Source organism: Odocoileus virginianus, chromosome 3, assembly GCF_023699985.2.
Source record: "Odocoileus virginianus isolate 20LAN1187 ecotype Illinois chromosome 3, Ovbor_1.2, whole genome shotgun sequence".
Taxonomy (NCBI): domain Eukaryota; kingdom Metazoa; phylum Chordata; class Mammalia; order Artiodactyla; family Cervidae; genus Odocoileus; species Odocoileus virginianus.
The window spans coordinates 56,877,761-56,896,848 of record NC_069676.1 but is presented as its reverse complement, the minus strand read 5'-3'; the positions used below and the strand labels follow the sequence as shown (position 1 = coordinate 56,896,848).

Sequence of the window (19,088 nt, the reverse complement as noted above, 5' to 3'; positions counted from 1 at the left end):
CATAGCAGGAGGCTGTTGTTTTGGTCTGGCCAACAGCCTTCCTCCTTCCTCCAGAAACAGCATCAAGCTTTTCCTGGGTGGGAATGACTATCCGTTCCCCACGTCAATCCATGTGGTTATTCCAACTCTATGGTCACAGTGATTGGTTTGGAGATGGGCCTGAGGTTCTCCAGCGAGAGCCAGTCCCAGGATGCTTGCTGAGCTATTAGGAAAGAGAAAGCTCTCCTTCCACTGGAAATGCTGACTGACAGGATGGAAGCCTAGAGTGACTGGTGTCTGATTTCCCCATTATACAGGAGAGAGAATAAAGCCAACCCAGAAGAAAATTGCGCTAAGAGGGCAAGATATTCAAACACATTTGTGTGAGTGCTGGATCCAGCTGTGCCTGAAGCAAGGACTGCTCCTGGGTTTTTCATTATGGGAGTTGATAAATTTCCTTTTTGGTCTGAGGTAGCTGAGTATAGTTTCTGTACTTGCAACCAAGGGAGTCCTGACAAGCTATAAAGGAAACAAACAAAATGTGTTTGTCCATTACTCTCAGACTACTGCCCCACTCATAATACTTCTGACACCAGATGTGTGGGTTTTTTCCCTCTCCCACACCAAGCAATTCTCTGTGACACCAGCTGAGCGTCCTGTAATTTAATTGATTCTGATACTCTACCTGAACAGTGTCAGACCCCACAGGTTAAGGGCTCAGACCCACAACAGTGTCTCCCCCCAAGCCCAATTTAGATAACAGTCAGACCCCACAGGTTAAGGGCTCAGACCTGTCTTCCCCACAACACTGTTTCCCCCCAACCCCAATTTAGATAACAGTCATTAAGTCCCAGGTTGTCACCTATTTCTGACTGACCAGCATTAAACTGGGGTCCCCATGACCCCCAACTAGGGTTTATTAATATGCTGGAATGGCTCACCGAACTCAGGAAACAGTTATGTTTACTGGTTTGTTATAAAATGATAGAGATGAACATTCAGACGGAAGAGGTTCCAGGTATATGGGGAGGGGCACGGGGCATCCATGCCCTCTCACTGTGTACCGCTCTCCCAGAACCTCGGGTGTTTACCCACCTGGACACTTTCTGAACCCTGTACTCATGGGATGTTCAGAGAGACTTCCTTGCATCGACAGGATCCATCATTAACTCAAGTTCTAGGCTCTCTCCCCTTCCCAGAGGATGGAAGCCAGGGCTGAAAGTTTCAAGCTTCCAATCATGGCTTGATCTTTCTGGTGACCAGCCTCCATCTAGGAGCCCATGAGTCACCTCATTAGAACAAAAGATGCTCCTATTGCTCAGAAATTTCTGAGGGGTTTAGGAGTTCTATGTTCAGGAACTGAGGTCAAAAACCAAATGTCAGAACAAAATATGCTCCTAATGTTCTTATCACTTAGGAAATTACAAGGGTTTTAGGAGCTCTGTGCCAGGAATCAGAGGCAGAGACTATTATATATGTTTTCCATGATTTCACACTGGCATATCTACTAGGAGTTAAATAACAGTAGTATTCTCCATTGATAGATAAAGACTCTTAAGACTCAAAGAAAGTAACTTGCTTGGTTTCACGGCTAGAAGAGATAAAACTGGAATTCAAGTCTGTTTAACTCCAACTGTGTATTTTCTCGACATCCCACTGTGTCAGTGGCCCTGGGGAACTGAGAGCTGTGGGCATTGGTGTGGAATACAGGAGGCTGGAGTCCTAGGTATCAGCTCTGTCTTTACCAGAAATATGGCATATGACTTTGGAAAGAACCACGTCTCAGGGTTCACTTTCTCATAAGTAAAACAAGGAGGTTGAACTAGTTGACTGCTAAAAGTATCTTCCAGATCTAAGAAAAAAAAAATCAATACATCCAAGATGCTAATGGAGCCTCATACAATGGAATCAATGGAAACCCAGTCACAAGAGCTGCCCAAGAAGAGGGGGCTCCGACAATACTAAATGACGGTAACTTGGGGGAAAGACAGGTGCTGATATGATTTCAGAGAAGCCTGGAAATGCTGGGACGAATTCCCATCTGAGGCTCTGGCCCTGCGTGTAACTGAAGTCTCTCCCTTCTGTAAAGAAAAGTCTGCTTTTATGATTTCTCAATGACATATGCCAATGACATATGGATGTGTCTGGTGGTGAAAGTAAAGTTCAATGCTGTAAAGAAAAACATTGCATAGGAACCTGGAATGTTAGATCCATGAATCAAGGTACATTGGAAATGGCCAAACAGGAGGTGGCAAAAGTGAATTGAACATCGACATTTTAGGAATCAGTGAACTAAAATGGACCGGAATGGGCAAATTTAATTCAGATGACCACTGTATCTACTACTGTGGGCAAGAATCCCTTAAAAGGATTGGAGTAGCCCTCACAGTCAACGAAAGAGTCTGAAACACAGTACTTGGGTGCAATCTCAAAAATGACAGAATGATCTGTTTGTTTCCAAGGCAAACCATTCAATATTACAGTAATCCAAGTCTAGGCTCCAACTACTAATGGCAAAGAAGCCGAAGTTGAACAGTTCTATGACAACCTACAAAACCTTCTAGAACTAACACCAAAAAAAGATGTCCTTTTCATCTTAGGGGACTGGAAGGCAAAAATAGGTAGTTAAGAGATACCTGGAGTAACAGAAAAGTTTGGCCTTGGAGTACAAAATGAAGCAGGGCAAAGGCTAACAGAGTTTTGCTAAGAGAACGCACTGGTCATATGCAAACATCCTCTGCCAACAACACAAGAGACAACTCTACACATAGACATTACCAGATGGTCAATACCAAAATTAGATTGTTTATATTCTTTGCAGCCAAAGATGGAGACGCTCTATATAGGCAGCAAAAAACAAGACCAGGAGCTGGCTGGCTCAGATCATGAACTCCTTATTGCAAAATTCAGACTGAAATTGAAGAAGATAGGGAAAACCACTAGGCCATTCAAGTATGACCTGAATCAAATCCCTTATGATTATACAGTGGAACTGACAAATAGATTCAAGGGGTGTGATCTGATAGACTGCCTGAAGAACTATGGATGGAAGTTTGTAACATTGTACAGGAGGCTGTAATCAAAACCAGCCCCAAGAATAAGAAATGCAAAAACGCAAAATGGTTGTCCGAGGAGGCCTTACAAACAGCTGAGAAAGGAAGAGAAATGAAAAGCAAAGGAGAAAAGGAAAGATATACCCATCTGAATACAGAGTTCCAAAGAATAGCAAGGAGAGATAAGAAAGCCTTCCTAAGTGAACAATGCAAAGAAATAGAGGAAAAGAATAGAATGGGAAAGACTAGAGATCTCTTCAAGAAAATTAGAGATACCAAGGGAACATTTCATGCAAAGATGGGCACAATAAAGTACAGAAACGGTATGGACCTAACAGAAGCAGAAGATATTAAGAAGAGGTGGCAAGAATACACAGAAGAACTATACAAAAAAGATCTCCATGACTCAGATAACCACGATGGTGTGATCACTCACCTAGAGCCAGACATCCTGGAGTGTGAAGTCAAGTGGGCCTTAGGAAGCATCACTACAAACAAAGCTAGTGGAAGTGATGGAACTCCAGTTGAGCTATTTCAATCCTAAAAGATGATGCTGTTAAAGGTGCTGGGAAAGGTTGAAGGCAGGAGGAGAAGGGGATGACAGAGGATGAGACAGATGATTGGATGGCATCACCGACTCAGTGGACATGAGTTTGAACAAGCTCTGGGAGATGGTGAAGGACAGGGGAGCCTGGCATGCTGCAGTCCATGGGGCTGCAAAGAGTCAGATACGACTGAGAGTCTGAATGACAACAACGACAACATGCCACTGACCCCCACTACTTGTGGGTGCCCCCTGCCCACAATTCTGCAGACCTGACAAGTGGTTCTCCTGAACGTGACCGTGTCCCACACCCCACAGCTTTTTCTCAGCCTGTATATCACTAACTGCTCTTGCAGAATCTGCCCAACACTCTGATTACTTCCCATCTTTTCTGCAGTTCTGTCCTCTCACCACCCCTCCCCAATCTTACCCAATCCTGCATCCCTTAGCGCGCCTCCTCTTTTTCTGACTTCTCAGTCTCCTTCTGCACTCCTGCAAGCTGCCACTCCCCATGTTATCTTCAGCCCTCTTCTCTAAGAGGGCTGATGACTTTCAGGGTGCTATTATTCAAGTCTTAGCATTTTTGAGACTGTTCCCTGCAGGCCTGAGCTTTGTCCCTGACCTCTGGTCCACATTCTCATTGTCCTCTTGAAATTTTCCTGGGATTTCAACCACGCTCCTTCCCAAAGGGAATTCATGTGTTTCTGCTCAGATCAGTCTTTCCGTGCCATCTGCACTTCTGCGACGGCAACACCAGACTTCCTCTCATCTGGGCTTGACGCTTGGGTTCAACCTCTGGGCTCTTCTCCTTCGATGGCTGTGTCTACAAGTGGCCCCACGGTTGCAAAGCTACTGGAATTCAGCTTCCACAGTGTTGTAGACAGGCCGATTAATCCTGCCACTGTACCTCCCAAGTCTTTTTTGGGGCGTCGAGGTCTTCTTGCAGGTCTCCCGCTTCCAGTTTCCTTCCTTTAAACTTAGCCTGTGGACACCCTGTTATTCTCCCTAAGGTGCAGCTCGAAGCAGGTCACTTCTGCTTGACCTTTCCCCAACCCCCTGCTGTCCTGTGAATTACAGACGCCTCGCCCTGGTATCAGGCCCTCAGAAACCTGGGCCCAAATCCTCCATGTACTTCTGTTTCATGCTTTTTCTCCACATTGCACTCCTACTGCTCCTTGGAAATGCCTGATGGCTTATCCACTTCGTGCATTTATCTTATTCTCTGATTCCCTATAGTCTTTTAATGGAAATCTTAACAATGCTGTTCTTTGGTTTAAAATTCTCCAATGAGTTTCCACTGCATTTGCTATAAAACATAAACTCCTAAACAGGCCTACAAAGCTTGACATGATATGCCCTTTATGATCTACTCCATCTTCCTCTCGCCCTGATTTATAGAACTCAGCCACACTGGCCTTCTTCTCTGTTCCCTGAAAGGGTCAGGCTCATTCCTCCCCTAGCCCTGCACATGGCAGCTTCCTTCTCACCTTCAGGGCTCAACTACAGTGCGTCTCCTCAGAGTCCCTTCCTGGCTGCTACACTTTCTCCTGAGCTGAGGCTGTAGGATCCTTCTCAACACACTGCTGACTCCAGGCAACCTCGGTCTCCTGGCCAGATTTGTCAGAATTAATGATTCTGTTCATAAGGCCTGACCTAGTCTGTTGTCCCCCAGCCACTGTCAGATGAGAAAATGTGGGCCTAGAAAGGCAAAGATACTCACCCCAGAATCTGAGCATGAGTAAGCAATTGAGTCAATATTAGCACTCAATTATTTGTACTCTTAGGCTACTGTTTTTCATTTTTTGAGATTTGAACAAAATCTGTACTTTAGTTAATAATACTGTATCACATGTTAATTTCCTGTCTTTTTAACAAACAATATTTCTTTATATTCTCCGAACTGGATTAGGAGTTTCAAGCCTCATTCAAGTTATTTTAATCACTAATAAATTTTCTAGACTTTTAGCTGTGATTCTAGATGGCAAAATACATGAAACTATATCAAAATTTTGAGTGAATATAAATTAGAAAGCTTTTGTATACATATATATAAATATAATGTATATATTTTAGAAAACTTTATAGAATTTTTGCCTAGCAAAAAAATTTATGACATTTTGATTCTACTTGTTTGACTTAGTATGAATAGAATACTAGGCCACTGCTTTTCATTTGCACCAAACTCTTTCCTGCTTCTGACCCCTCAAGGTGGGTGGTCCCAAGGCATAGGAAGACAGCTGCCTGGGCCCAGGGCATGGGAGGGAAGGCCAGGAAGGCCAGCAAGTGGGGGCTCAAGCAGGGGCTCAGCAAGGGTGCTGCAGGTTGTCTATCACTGGCAGAGTGAGCTGTGCATCAGAAGCAGAGGAAAGTTGTTGCCATGGTGATGGACCAGCCAAAGAAGGGCTTAGGGAGCAGGCTGCTAGACAAGCTGGTTCATAAATCAGCACATTACCGAATGCTTAAAAAAATAAAGGCTCTACCCTTTAGGCAGGGCAAAGAAGAAAATCATAATTGTCACTCCCTAGTAATCTATCTGGGTCTGAATCCAGAGAAACAACCGACATTTCCAACACGACATTTTTTGAACAAGGAGTAATTTCGTCCAGCTTCTCATTTGGGGGGCACCTAGAGAAGAAAGGTTATCTGCTCAAGGTCATGTAGCAAGCTAAGCTGAGGCAGAGAGAGCAGGGGAGGGAGAGGCTAAGGAAAAAGGGGTGTGGGGTGAGTCTTCTCACCCCAGTCTTCAGGGATGACTCTGCGGGGTCACAGGCCATCTGCTCAGCCATCTTTATAGTTACTTGTACCCACTCACCTCCAAGACTCTGCCGCTGATGTATCGGTCACAAGTCTCGCACTTAATGCCAAACTGGGAGTGGTAGTCAGACTCGCAGTACGGAACGCCATCCCTGAAGAGGAAATCCACACAGGAAGAGGAAATTAGGGGGGTCCACAGGGGTGTCACGTGGAACTTCCCAGACCCACAGATAACTGTGACTGGAGCAAGATTAGAAGCACTCAGGTAGCTGTTCAAAGTGAAAACTGCCCAGACACCCCTCAGATCTACAAGATCACACAGTCCCTGGGGTGAGAGGGCTGGGGAATCTGCATCTTGACAAACTCCCCATGCATGCCTGGGAAGCACTGTTTCCTGCTGGCCGGGGTCCCTCACTCTTTTTCCTTGCTCTCTCCTCAGATTTTCTAGACCTACTCTCTTCCCCTTACCGTAAAGGACTCTTTTAAAAGGTCATTTAAAAAATAAAACTTCCTCTGTGGGAGAAGGCGAGGGTGGGATGTTTCGAGAGAATAGCATGTATATTATCTATAGTGAAACAGATCACCAGCCCAGGTTGGATGCATGAGACAAGTGCTCGGGCCTGGTGCACTGGGAAGACCCAGAGGAATCGGGTGGAGAGGGAGGTGAGAGGGGGGATCGGGATGGGGAATACATGTAACTCCATGCTGATTCATGTCAATGTATGACAAAAACCACTACAATACTGTAAAGATATTAGCCTCCAACTAATAAAAATAAATGAAAAAAAAAATAAAATATGAAAAAAAAATTAAAACTTCCATTTAGAATAGGTAATATCTGCATCTGGCACACTGCAAAGGCACAAGGGAAAAGTCTGCCCCCTCCTCTCAGCCTCTCCCAGTTTCCCTTCCAGGAGGTCATCAATGTGATCAATTTTTTGCATATTCTTAAGGGTTCCTCTTCTAACAAAACACTGGTACAAAAAGAATCATATGACTGTGTTCCTGAATCAGTAGAAAACAGGAACCCTTGCCCTCCCCAATCACTTCCTAAGTGCTCCATTCTTGCCCAGTGCTTATAACTTACTGGGCACTGGGCAGTAATATGATTATTATTAGTTATTCTTACACTAGCCCTACTACAGTAGCCATTGATATTTACTGCTTGGTATGTGTCGGGCTCTCTGATGGTATTTTACATAGGTGATTTCATTTAATACTTGCCGCTGTCCTATGAGGTTGGAATTAGTGTTCTCCCCATTGTGTGGATGAGAAAGTGAAAGTGAAGTCGTTCAGTCGTGTCTAACTCTTTGTGACCCCATGGACTATATATAGCCTACCAGGCTCCTCCATCCATGGGATTTTCCAGGCAAGAATACTGGAGTGGGTTGCCATTTGATCTAGTGCTAGTTCAAACCCACAAGGTCTGGTTTCTCAGCAGGCTGTCATGAGAAGTAAAGGATGTGGTTCCAGGGTGTCCCAGGGCTCAGCAAAGCACCTGTCCTAGGGGATCCCCATGATGGCTGACAGGAGTCCCCAAAGGGCCTTTGGGCTCAGCTTTCAAGGGCCAACATAGAGATGACTGGGGGCATCAAAGCACTCAGACCAGCTCGGGCCGGGCCTAGCTCTAAGGCCCAGATCTGATGACATCTCTCTGAAGTGCCGATGACATCTTCTGTATGGGACAGAACTCACTCACATGCAGAGAGGCCTTAGACCAGGCACATCCACGCTGCTGCCCTGCAGGGACTGCTAGGAGCCTACCCTGGGCAGCAGGGCCGTCAGTGTTTCCTGAAGGAGAGGCAACATTGAGGCCTGGTGCTCAGCAAAGTCACGAGGTGACACAGTTGTTTGTGGGTCCTTGAGACAAGCCTCCCTCACCCTCAACCCTTTTACACTCTGGGGGGTGGGAGGGTTACCCTACAGGGGGATAAAGTCATTGGTCAGGAGGTGGGTGCAATGAACCAGCAAAATTTGGGTATAAATGCCAACACCTCCTAATTTGGACCCAGGGAATCTGCATCTTGACAAGCTCCCCATGCATGCCTGGGAAGCACTGTCTGCTGCTGGGTGAGGTCTTTGGGAATTTGACATACATGATTCTAAAAAGAGGCAGAGGGTAAAAATTAATCTTTACTGGGTACTGATTAGGTACAAAGCACAGATCTCTGAACCCTCTGAGGGTTCTTCTTCTCAGCCCTGTTTCTATAAATGAAGGAACTGAGACTCGGAGAAGCTGAGTCTCTTGCTGAGGTCAAGTGGGCTGGGCTTCTAACCGGGGCATCAACACCAGAGCCGGCGCTGCTAAGCACCTTCCACTCTGCTGGCAGATGGATGAAGAGCCCAGAGCCCGACTGCAGAGGCCTAAGGCGTGGTGGGTAATCTGGGTTGGACCTGCTCACAAGGAGCTCCGAGCAAACCCTTACTCCCCCAGAGGATCTGGACTTGAACTCACAGATTCAAGGACTCCTGGCTGGCATCTCACCAAGGGAACACCTTACTTGGCAGGCACAGAGGTGCATGCCAAACTCCCACTAACATGCGTTCAAAGCGCCCGGGCTGTGACCTCAACTCACCTCTGCAGCCTTGGACTTCACCTGTGCACACACCCGAGTTCTAGCAAACAGGATGGATGTGGCCAGCACCTCCCTGTCCTTGCCCAGGCTGAGCATTCTGGCTACAAGCTTTCCTTCTTTGCATTTTCAAATCTTACACACCTTTTCAAGGTCCAGCCCAAATATTACCATCTTCCATAAAGCTCTCACATATTCCAGATACCACTTCTGCTAGTTAGAAGTGAACAGTCACAGCCACAGCCTGTGGCTCAGACCTATGACACAGACCAAAGTCGTTTGGCTAGTACCTACCTCCCTTTGTGACAGCAGCAGTACCTTGCCTGCGTTCTGGGAACCACCCCTTCCCACCCACAGTTACAAAGGGCTGCTCTCTGACTCAAGGGTTTAGATCCTTCTGGCCAGTGACTGGTCAGGGATGGGCATGTGACCCAATGGAGGCCAAATCAGAGGCAGCTGTGGGACTTTTGCTGGAGTTCTTGGGAAAGAGGCCTTTCTCCCTCTTTGCCAGGTTTATGAAGCTGCTAGAAACAAAGCTTGGAGTTGCTGGTAATCATCTTTGCTACCAGTTGGGGAGGTCCTGCTTGAGAATGAATCAGACACAGAGGAAGGCAGAGCTGAGAGAGACAAGAAAGTCTGGGGAGAGCGTGCGGCTTCTGAAGGGCTAATGACAGCTTTAAGCCTCTGGATTCAGCCATGCCAGAAGCCAGGAATGCCACTGGCCTTCCCATTTGTATGAGTCAATAAACTCCCATTTTTGCATTCAAGGGAGTTTGAGTTGGGTTTTCTGTCACTTCTGATTGGAAAGGTCTTAAAGAACAGAATTTCTCTTGAGCTCTGAATCACATGTACCCTGGAGTCATCATTTTTTATGCATACAGCCTGTCTCTCTTATTTCTTGATAGCAGAACCATGCATGCTACAACTTTAATGCTCACTATATCCTAGCATCGGGTCAGAGAGTGATACTAGAAAATGTCTGGATCATAGTGTAAAAAGTTCTGAGGGCTCGTGGCCCTAATTTTTTTTTAGGTACTTGAGTATGTAAATATGGTCATAAGGACCTGGCACAAGCGGCCTTGTCTAGTGTTCAGTGTCGGGGTTAGGCCGTCTCTCCTGACAACTATGTCCATCATCTCTTATCTCATTTCATTCAACAACTGTATTATTGACGTTGGGTCAGGCATTGTGCTACAGGCCGCAGTCAATTAAACAAAGTCCCACCCTGGTGAGGACAGATGCTAAATAGAATCACTGCGGCAATAACTTCCTGAGACTCAGTTTCTACAGCTTTTCAAATAGGGGTTAACACCTCATGGGGGTAGTCATGGGGCTTGATGTGATAATTTATACAGAGCAATTAGTACAGTCCTTGTCCATACTAAAAGCTCAATAAATGATAGCTAGTATTATTATCCTTATTAAACAGGTAACATGGTTAAGTATACAATCGCAAATGGTGTTGGCCTACCCGAAGGAAACCAACAGGGCCGATGAGGGCCACTAGGAGGGCCTGTAAGAGGTGCTATGAAGCCAGTTCTGAGGGGAGGGTATGGGACCTGAGACCAGAGGAAGGGTAGGAGCAAGCATGCTCAGAACAGAGAAGCACCTCAGAACAGGGGAAGCACCGAATGAGGGCCCAAGGTGAGTGGGGTGCTGCCTGTGGCTGGAGTGTGGCAGCCGGACAGAAACAGAGGGAGATGCTGCTGGTGACTCAGGCCAAGGGCCATGTGGGGCCAGGCCTGGGGGCATGCAGAGGTCAGGCAGGCGGGGCAGGGGAGAGACCTACTTGCTGATGTACTCCCCGGTGAGGATGACGCTGCAGGTCTGGCATTTGAAGCAGCTGACGTGCCACTGCTTGTCCAGCGCCAGGAGCGACTGGCCATGCTTGATCTCCTCCTTGCACCCAGCGCAGTCTGCAAAGACAAGAGGACCCGATGAGCAAAGCACCTTGGGCCCTGGGACCCTTGCTGTCGTCTCGCGCCCGAGTCTAGGCAACCCTTCCTGAACGCTGGCTTTTCCGTAACTGCTCCCACCCAGGCACCAGCACCACTCGAGACTACGCCAGGTAAGGGAAAGGCCAAAGGCACCTTGGGAGGTGTGAGGGAAAAAGAAAGGCCTCACAGGGTTCCTCCAGGAAGCTCCTTGCTGGTCATCCTGACCATGGTTCACCCAGAGAGGACCCTGAGCTGCTCCTAGCCTGTTCTCAAGTTGCTCACAAAGCTCATGCAACTCTCGGTGACCTGGGGAACTGCAGCATCAGTGTCACCTGGGAAACTGAAAATGTGTAGAAATGTGGGCCCCATCCAGATCAACTGAATTTTTATTTTTAACTATTTTATTTTTATTGAAGTACACTTGATTTACAACGTTGTATTCATTTTAGGTAATAACAAAGTGATTCAGTTACACACACACACACACACACACACACACACACACACGTAATATATTCTTTGTCACGTTCTTTTCTATTATAGGTTGTTACAGGGATTAAATATAGTTCCCTGTGCTATACAGTAGGTCCTGTTGCTAATCTATTTTATATGTAGTAGAGTGTATCTTTTAACCCCCAAATCCTAATTTATCTTCTTCTTTCTCCTTTGTTAACCATAACTTTTTCTATGTCTGTGAGTCTGTTTCTGTCTTGTAAATCATTTGTATTATTTTTTTAGGTTCCACATATAAGTGATATCATATGATATTTGTCTGTCTCTGACTTATTTCACTTACTGTGACAATCTCCAGGCCCATTCATGTTGCTGCAGATAGCATTATTTCATTCTTTTTTATGGCTGAGTAATATTCCATTGTATATATATACCCACATCTTCTTTATCCATTATCTGTTGATGGACATTTTGGTTGCTTGCATGTCTTGGCTATTGTGAATAGTGCTTCAATGAACACTGGGGGGCATGTATCTTTTTAAATTAGAGTTTTATCCAGGTAAATGCCTAGGGGTGGAATTCCTGGATCATACGATAGCTCTATCTTTAGTTTTTTTTGAGGAACGTCTATATTGATCTTCATAGTGGCTGTATCAATGTACATTCCCACCAACAGTGAAGGAGAGTTCCCTTTTCTCTACAGCCTCTCCAGCACTTGTCATTTGCAGACTTTTCATGACAGCCATTCTGAGCAATGTGAGGTGACAACCTCATTATAGTTTTGATTTGCATTTCTCTAAAATGCAGAAAGTTTGAGCAACTTTTCATGTGCCTGTTGGCCATCTGTATGTTTTCTTTGGAGAAATTTCTATTTAGTTCTTTTACCCTTTTTGACTGGGCTGTTTATTTTTTTCATATTGAGCTACATGAGCTGTTTTATATATTTTGGAAATCGAGTCCTTGTCACTGAATTTTATCAAGACCTCCAAGCCCAGCAGAGTTTGAGAATCCCTGCTCCAAGCTTAGTTTCTACTTTTTCTCACCTTTAGGTTCGTACGCTCAACGGTTTGTGATTTGTGTGCTTGCCTAGCACCTATTCTCTTGCCTAGCACCATGCTCAGCACACAGTAAGAACTCAGAGCAGATGTGCTGAATGAGCAGCCTTCCTAGCACTCAGGCAAAGGATAGAACTTACCACGCACACCTCCTCCCTTATGTGACTACAAACTAAACATCTGCCTCCCCAAGCAGTGAGGGTTAAAGACTCTGATGAGATCGTTCCAGGGCAGAAAGGCACTCGTGCTCTCCGTTTCCATCACCCTGAACCATGCGCTGAGGCCAATAGAATGTAGGGGGGCCCAGAGGCTGCCTGTTGCTCAACAATGTCTAGGGAGGGGCAGGAAATGGAGGCAGGGTCCGAGATACTTGGGAGATGCTGGGAATTCAGGCTTGGCCGACCGGATGTCCCACTCTGGAGGAGGAAAGGGTCAAGGGGCAATGTTTACCAGAGCACAGGCCTCCTTCTTGGCACCAAAGGCAAATGCACACTTGGGAGCAGTAGAGGAGGAGAGAGACAGCACAGCAAGTTGGGAGGGATTGGCTGAAGCTCTCTCATCCAGCTGGAAGCCAGTCCTGGAGAAGAGATGAGGTGACTGTGTCTCTAGGAAGGGGGTGTGTCCAGCAAGCTGTGGAAAGTCTGGGCCCTGATGAAGTGTGTGTACCAGTCAGCTCCCACAGTCCATGCCTCTTGGCTACACAGCACCTTTCTAATGTCTCTTAGCACAAGCTGGGGGCAAGAAGGTTTCCCATTGCAAAATGCTTCAAGTCCCAGTCTTCAAATGGGGGCTGGCAGAACAGATTTAGGATTTCTTTCTTTTCCCTTTTTTTCTTTTCTCCTGGAATAAGTCAACTTCCACTCCATCCCAATCAGCACAGTCTTCAGAACGTCATTGTTTAGAGGTCAGTACCCCCTCTTCTTTTATAGACAGACGGCCTCTGAAGTGACTTGTCCCGTGCTCTGTATAGGAAAACCCGAGGGCTCAGGCAATCTGGTCCAGCTTTCTAGGCCATAGGTGCTGAATTTGTGTCTCTGTGGGCCTTCTTGATAGGGTTAAATGGTCCCACAGAGGCTCAGAGTTCACATCAAAGTCCCACCTAGCACAGTAACCCTCAGCATTCTCAACAGGTGGGCACATTCCTTTAAATCACTGTCTCCTGTGGTGAGCAGCTCACCCCCTCTTGCCTTTAGACAGGGAAGACTGTCATGATGGCCTTTTTTATATGAAGCTGAGGCCTGAATTCTTGTGACACCCCCTATTTTAAGCAACCAAGGATTATCTACCTCTTATCCTAAATGTGTTTCTTCAAGTCTTTTATGACAACCACAGTTTCTCTCTTCTCCTTTATCTCCTGCACTTCACTTTTCCTTGTTTGACATGGTCTGAGAAAATTCACTTGTGGATTCCATGGAGATAGACAAGTTACTGGCTAACACCACCATTGTCCATCTTTTCAATAAAACTTACTCAAAGAGTTGCCTCCTTTTGTGACCACAAAAGATTTGAGTTCCATCTCTTTAAGTTGCAGTGACACATCTGAGATGAAATTGGCATCCTGAATTAAAATTTAGGAGATGCTACAGTATAGTGGTTAGAGGTTGAGCTGAGAGGTTAGAGTGAGTGGAAAGAGGCTGGCCAAGGAGAGAATCCCAGCTCCCCAGCTGACTAGTTGTACAACTGTTAAGGTCCAGCTTCCTCATCTGAACATCTTCCTTATACCACTGGTGTGAAGATGAGCTGAAGTCAAGCCTGGAAGGACTGTGCACAGTACCTGGCATGTATGTACCCAATAAGTGGTTCTTATCATTATTATTCCACATTCTCATGGCTTTTAACTCATACTCTGTGCATTATCCAATCTCTGATATGAGGTCAGAAGCAGCATGTCTGCTGTAGGGAAGGCCTGCTAATTCCTCCTGAGAATTCTGGCACATCTATCCCACATTTCTTTTTTTTTTCATATTATATTGCTCATCCTCCACTCAACTGGCTTCAAATGAAGGATCTTTACCAGGATCTTTTTCCCCCTCTTCTTCCAGTTTTCACTTATGACCAACATTGGAACCTCAGGCACTGCATCCAGGAGTCCATGGACCTGGTGTAATAAGCAAGGTCAGGACACACCCTGTCCCAAGTGGATTCTGCCCAGCCAGCTGTCCACTCCATTCCTCATACATTCTTCTTTATTCCAAAATTACCATCCTCAGCTGGCAATAAGCATGATGCACCTGCTCCTCCTAAATCCCTCCATTTACTGGAATCTCTGAAGACCCCAGACAGTTATTTTTAGTTTTTTCCGACCATGTCATTCATTACAGCAAAAATAGGTGGGTATGTGAGTCATAGCAAGCTCCCCACCTTGTTTTAGGCAACTAATCCAGAAAGACAGGACCCTTCCTATTAGCAAGTCATGTCTCTGGTATGGGGTATTAAAGGAATAGGCTCCAAAGCCAGACTTGCCTAGGCTCACACTCTGGTTCCATTACCATTATCTGAGTGACCTTGACACTCTTAGAGTATCTGTTTTCTTATCTAAAAACCATTGCTCTTGTCTCTCTCATAGAATTGTTGTAATGATTAAATAAGATGTTATGTATAGAAAAATTAGTGCATTGCTGACAGTAGCAATGTCAGTGGTTTCGGTGATGATGGTGATGGTACTGCTACTGCTGATTCTTTGCAGTGAGGTCTGTGCAGTGCCCGGCACTAGGAACAATCAATGTCAGTCAGCAAAGGTGATGGTAGTGTTGGTGATAGTGGTGGTGGCAGTAATGGTATTCAATATGATGCTGGTGATTGTGGAGATGGTAGTGATGATGGCAATGGTGTTGGTGGAGGTGGTGATTTTGCTTCTGCTCCTGATTCTTCTCAGTGAGGTCTGGGCAGTGCCTGGCACTAGGAATAGTCAGTCAATGTCAGCAGTGGTGATGGTATGTTGGTGATCATGATGGTAGTGATAATGGTGATTGTGTTGGTGGAGATGGTGGAGATGCAGATTTTGCTCTTGATTCTTCTCAGTGTGGTCTGTGAAGAAACAGTTCTGCCTGTGATAAATAACATGATTCCCATCTCTTGATAGTTCCCAAGTATTCTTCTTAATCTCTTCTGAGTAGATACTGCTCCTGCTTTTCCACAGTGTCTTGACATTTCAGGAATGAAACTTCAAACTCCTCTGGCTCAAGAACACAGCAAGTTTTTCCTCCTTCATTTTCCTTTTCCAAGCTATTCTCTTCATCTTAGCACTCTTTTGAATCTTGTTTTAGTTCCCTCCATCCTTGGGGGACTCAGAAGCCCTTTGAACTTCCCCTCGAGTCAGGAGACTACTTTCTGTTTGCAGCATGGACAGTGACCACCTTTGGGGAAAGAACATTTCTCTGGAACATAGGCCCCATAGATCCACACATTTATGTCTAGACTTTGTGAGTAGCAAGATGAGCCATGATCCTAGGCATTCCCCTGGAGACTGCCCACATGCTCACTGTTCTTCTGTACTGACTCTTCCTTCCCTTCTTCTACCTCCTGATCTGAAGAATTATTGTGGAGACATTTAGTGACCTCTCCTCGTGGACATGCTCCCATGCAGGCCTCCAGCACTCAGCTTAGGAAATCTTCCACCTGCCTGAGATCGCCAAGGCACACAGTAACACACAACACAAGCTGAGGGAAATAGCAGCAGATTCAGGAATTTATTCTCAGTTCTCCTCTGGCATGTTTTCTAGATTAGACCGCCAAGCCAACAAAACCCCTCACTTTATATTTAGAGAGCAGTTTACACACTATGATGTGTGTTAGTTTGATTGTCAAATACAGATACATTTGCTTTCCACCAAGTTGGGTAAACTGAGCCACAGGGAGGCTGCTTGACAGGTGCACATCACACAGAAGGAAGGTAGCCTCCTGACTCCAGCTGGCTTCTCTCTATGGCTTCACACGTGGTCTCACTGGTGTCTGGGCACCTAAGCAGCATCAGCCATGGTCCTGTGGTCCTGCATCCCAGCATTCCAGACTTGCTGTCATTCTGGATGATGCTTTCAAGGAGTTATGAAGGATAACCTATGTGCACTCAGCCTCAGCCACCTCGAGATGGAAACCTGCTCAGAGCAGCAAATTTTTCTTGATCCCCATCAAAGACACTGAAGGAAGGCCTGGGAACAGGTCTGAATCAACTGAAAGGAGGGAAGGATGATGGAGGGAGCCCGCCCCCTCCCCCCCAGGCTCCCTTGCTATTGGAGCCTCTGAGAGCCAAGTCCTGCTGACTTGGGGGAGGTGGTTCTGTGCTCGCCCTTCCCCTCAAGTGGACACAGCCTCAGCATGCTGACTCTGCTGGTGCCGTGGCCGACAGCCCCCACATGGTGCAGTGATGCAGCACAGGACGCTAATGGGCTTTCATTGATTCTGCCGACAAGGCCAGTGAGAGTGTCATGTAACAAGAAAGAATGCTGGAGCCTAACCTGGCTTACGAGACCCTGGGTGTGTGTGTGGGCACATGCAGTGAGGGGTCCGAGAAGGGCGTTTTGCAACAGTGATTTAGATGCCTTACAGCTAGACAAGTTGGAATGGAGTGGACATTCCACAAATCAGAATGACTGTTCTAAGGTACACCTCTGATCCCCAGCTCCCCTCCATGCCCCAATCTGTGTTTTAGTGATAGAACATGACCTTTGTGAGTAGTTCTCCGTTTTAAGAGCAGTGAATGAATCATTCAGGAAGCTTATTATGATCATATATTTCTAGGTCCCATTCCTACAAGTCCAAAGTGGGCCTAGCAATCTGTATTTTTGCCAGTTTTGCAGTGAAGCTTATGCTGCAGTCCACAGGACACACCCCAGAGACACTAAGCGCAGCCCTTGTGGCTTTCTCCCATGCTCCCTCTTTTGCTAAGATATGTCTGCATATAGTTTTTCAGTGGAATTTGTATGAATTGAGAGCCACTGGTGGAAAACACCTGATCAGCTCTGTTGGAGTGCTCCGGGCAGCATGGACCAAAGGGGAGATAAGGAGGCCCACTCATCCCAGAAGAAACACCCAAGCGGCCAAAACATGGCCCAGGTCATCCCTGTTTACTGTTGGGCAGCCTGTTTTCCCTACATTTGTATGTAGGGAAACTCATAAGTCTGGGCTGTCTGCCAACTGGGTCATACTTCAGGAGTCCTCCAGGGTGGGAACCGCCCCCACTTCCCTCCAGGTTGCGGAAGGGAAGTGGTTAGTGAAACTGGGACAGGGGAGCCCAGGGGAGATGTGCTCGCAGACGGGGAGGCACCCGGCGGGGAGGACTCACGGCTTGGTCCGCGGATCTTGATGGGCTTACTGCTGCTCATGGACTGGGAGCACGTCTGACACAAGCATTCCTTCCCACTGAAGGTCACCTTGTCTCCAATGGGGAAAGGCTTCCTGCGAGGAGGAAGAAGAAAATATTCAATACCTCCTCTCCAGAGAGCTCTGGGTCTATAGGTGACTTGATGACAGGTACTTGAAGATCTCTGGTAGCACATACAGCACATAGAGAGTACCAGCTACATTCACGGACTGTTCCCGGGGCAGAGCTAAACCACTCAATCAGGATCAGGACCGGAAGGAGACCCAGTTGGGCCATTTACATGATTTTTAAACACTGGGGAAATCACAACACTTATTTGAGCTTACATTTCTCTTCTATACAAAGGTGGTGGTGGTGGCTTAGTTGCAAAGCCGTGTCTGACTCTTGTGACCCCATGGACTGTAGCCTGGCAGACTCCTCTGTCCATGGAATTTTCCAGGCAAGAATACTAGAGTGGGTTGCCATTTCCTTCTATACACTAAAGAGGCTAAAAACTCGTCCCAGGGGTGCTTCCTTCTGGAAGCATGTCTTCCCAACTTGACCTATCCCTGGATGTCAGGAAGGACTCAATTCAGTTTGCCAAAACATCCTCCTTTCACTCCCCAGGAACCTTAGATGTCCACAGAGAGCCTCTTCCTCTGCTCACCTGCCTTTGAACGGTTGGAGTTCCACAGCTCAGGGATCTCAAGCTTGTCATGTCCTGCCTCCCTAACTAAATATAAACTGCTCAGACCCCTCAGTACAGCCAATCCCATCACGCAGCAGCTCTTGCTCATGTAGTCTAGAACGCCTGTTAACATGGGTTCTGAGCACATGGCCCTGAGCCTGCAGTGGTTCTACTGCCCTTACATTAGCGACATGAACAATGGAGGGAGTGCTGGGGAGGGGTAGCTGAGCTCTCGTCACAGCCCAGGCACTCACTACCAGTAAAAGGACATGGATCATGACCTTGAGAAGACACCTCATCTCCATGGGGCTTCAAAAAACCTCCACTTTATACTATATGGACCCTACTGTGCAAACTTTCAATGGTTCTGGCATTCTAGGATCTAAGGACCAGGTTTTAAGGGCTGGATAAAAGAATGAATGCCACTGGGTGATATTTTCTTAGGCATTGTGGCATTAGTCTCAATCAAAAACCCCAAGTGGTTAATTACTCTAACTGGTAACAAAGAGGTGGTTATTTTATGAGAAAAATAATTAATCTATAGATTACTTTCCCTATTAAAAAGTGCATACATATACTCCAATAGTGCTTTCTTATGACTTTGAGCAGTCCATTAAGTGTTAAAATATTGGTGGACAGGGTTGAGGTTTTCTTTTTGTCTCCTTAATATGGTATTTGGTATACAGTGGGTCCTTAAGGTACATCTGCTAAGTTAACAAGTGATGGGGATGCTTGGGGTGGGGAGAAGGCAGA

General features: G+C 46.3%; 1 protein-coding gene across 9 annotated transcripts in view; it reads right to left on the bottom strand.

The window, feature by feature from the left end:
* The window catches only part of ABLIM3 (actin binding LIM protein family member 3), a 127,862-nt gene that overhangs the window by 48,637 nt on the left and 60,137 nt on the right, over positions 1-19,088 (bottom strand). For all 9 annotated transcript variants that reach the window (XM_070465625.1, XM_070465617.1, XM_070465620.1 and 6 more), the window contains 3 exons: positions 17,630-17,742; positions 10,693-10,819; positions 6,389-6,482 (listed from right to left, as the gene is read on the bottom strand). In XM_070465625.1, coding sequence (XP_070321726.1) covers positions 6,389-6,482; positions 10,693-10,819; positions 17,630-17,742 — 334 coding nt within the window. The remainder of the gene's footprint in view (positions 1-6,388; positions 6,483-10,692; positions 10,820-17,629; positions 17,743-19,088) is intronic.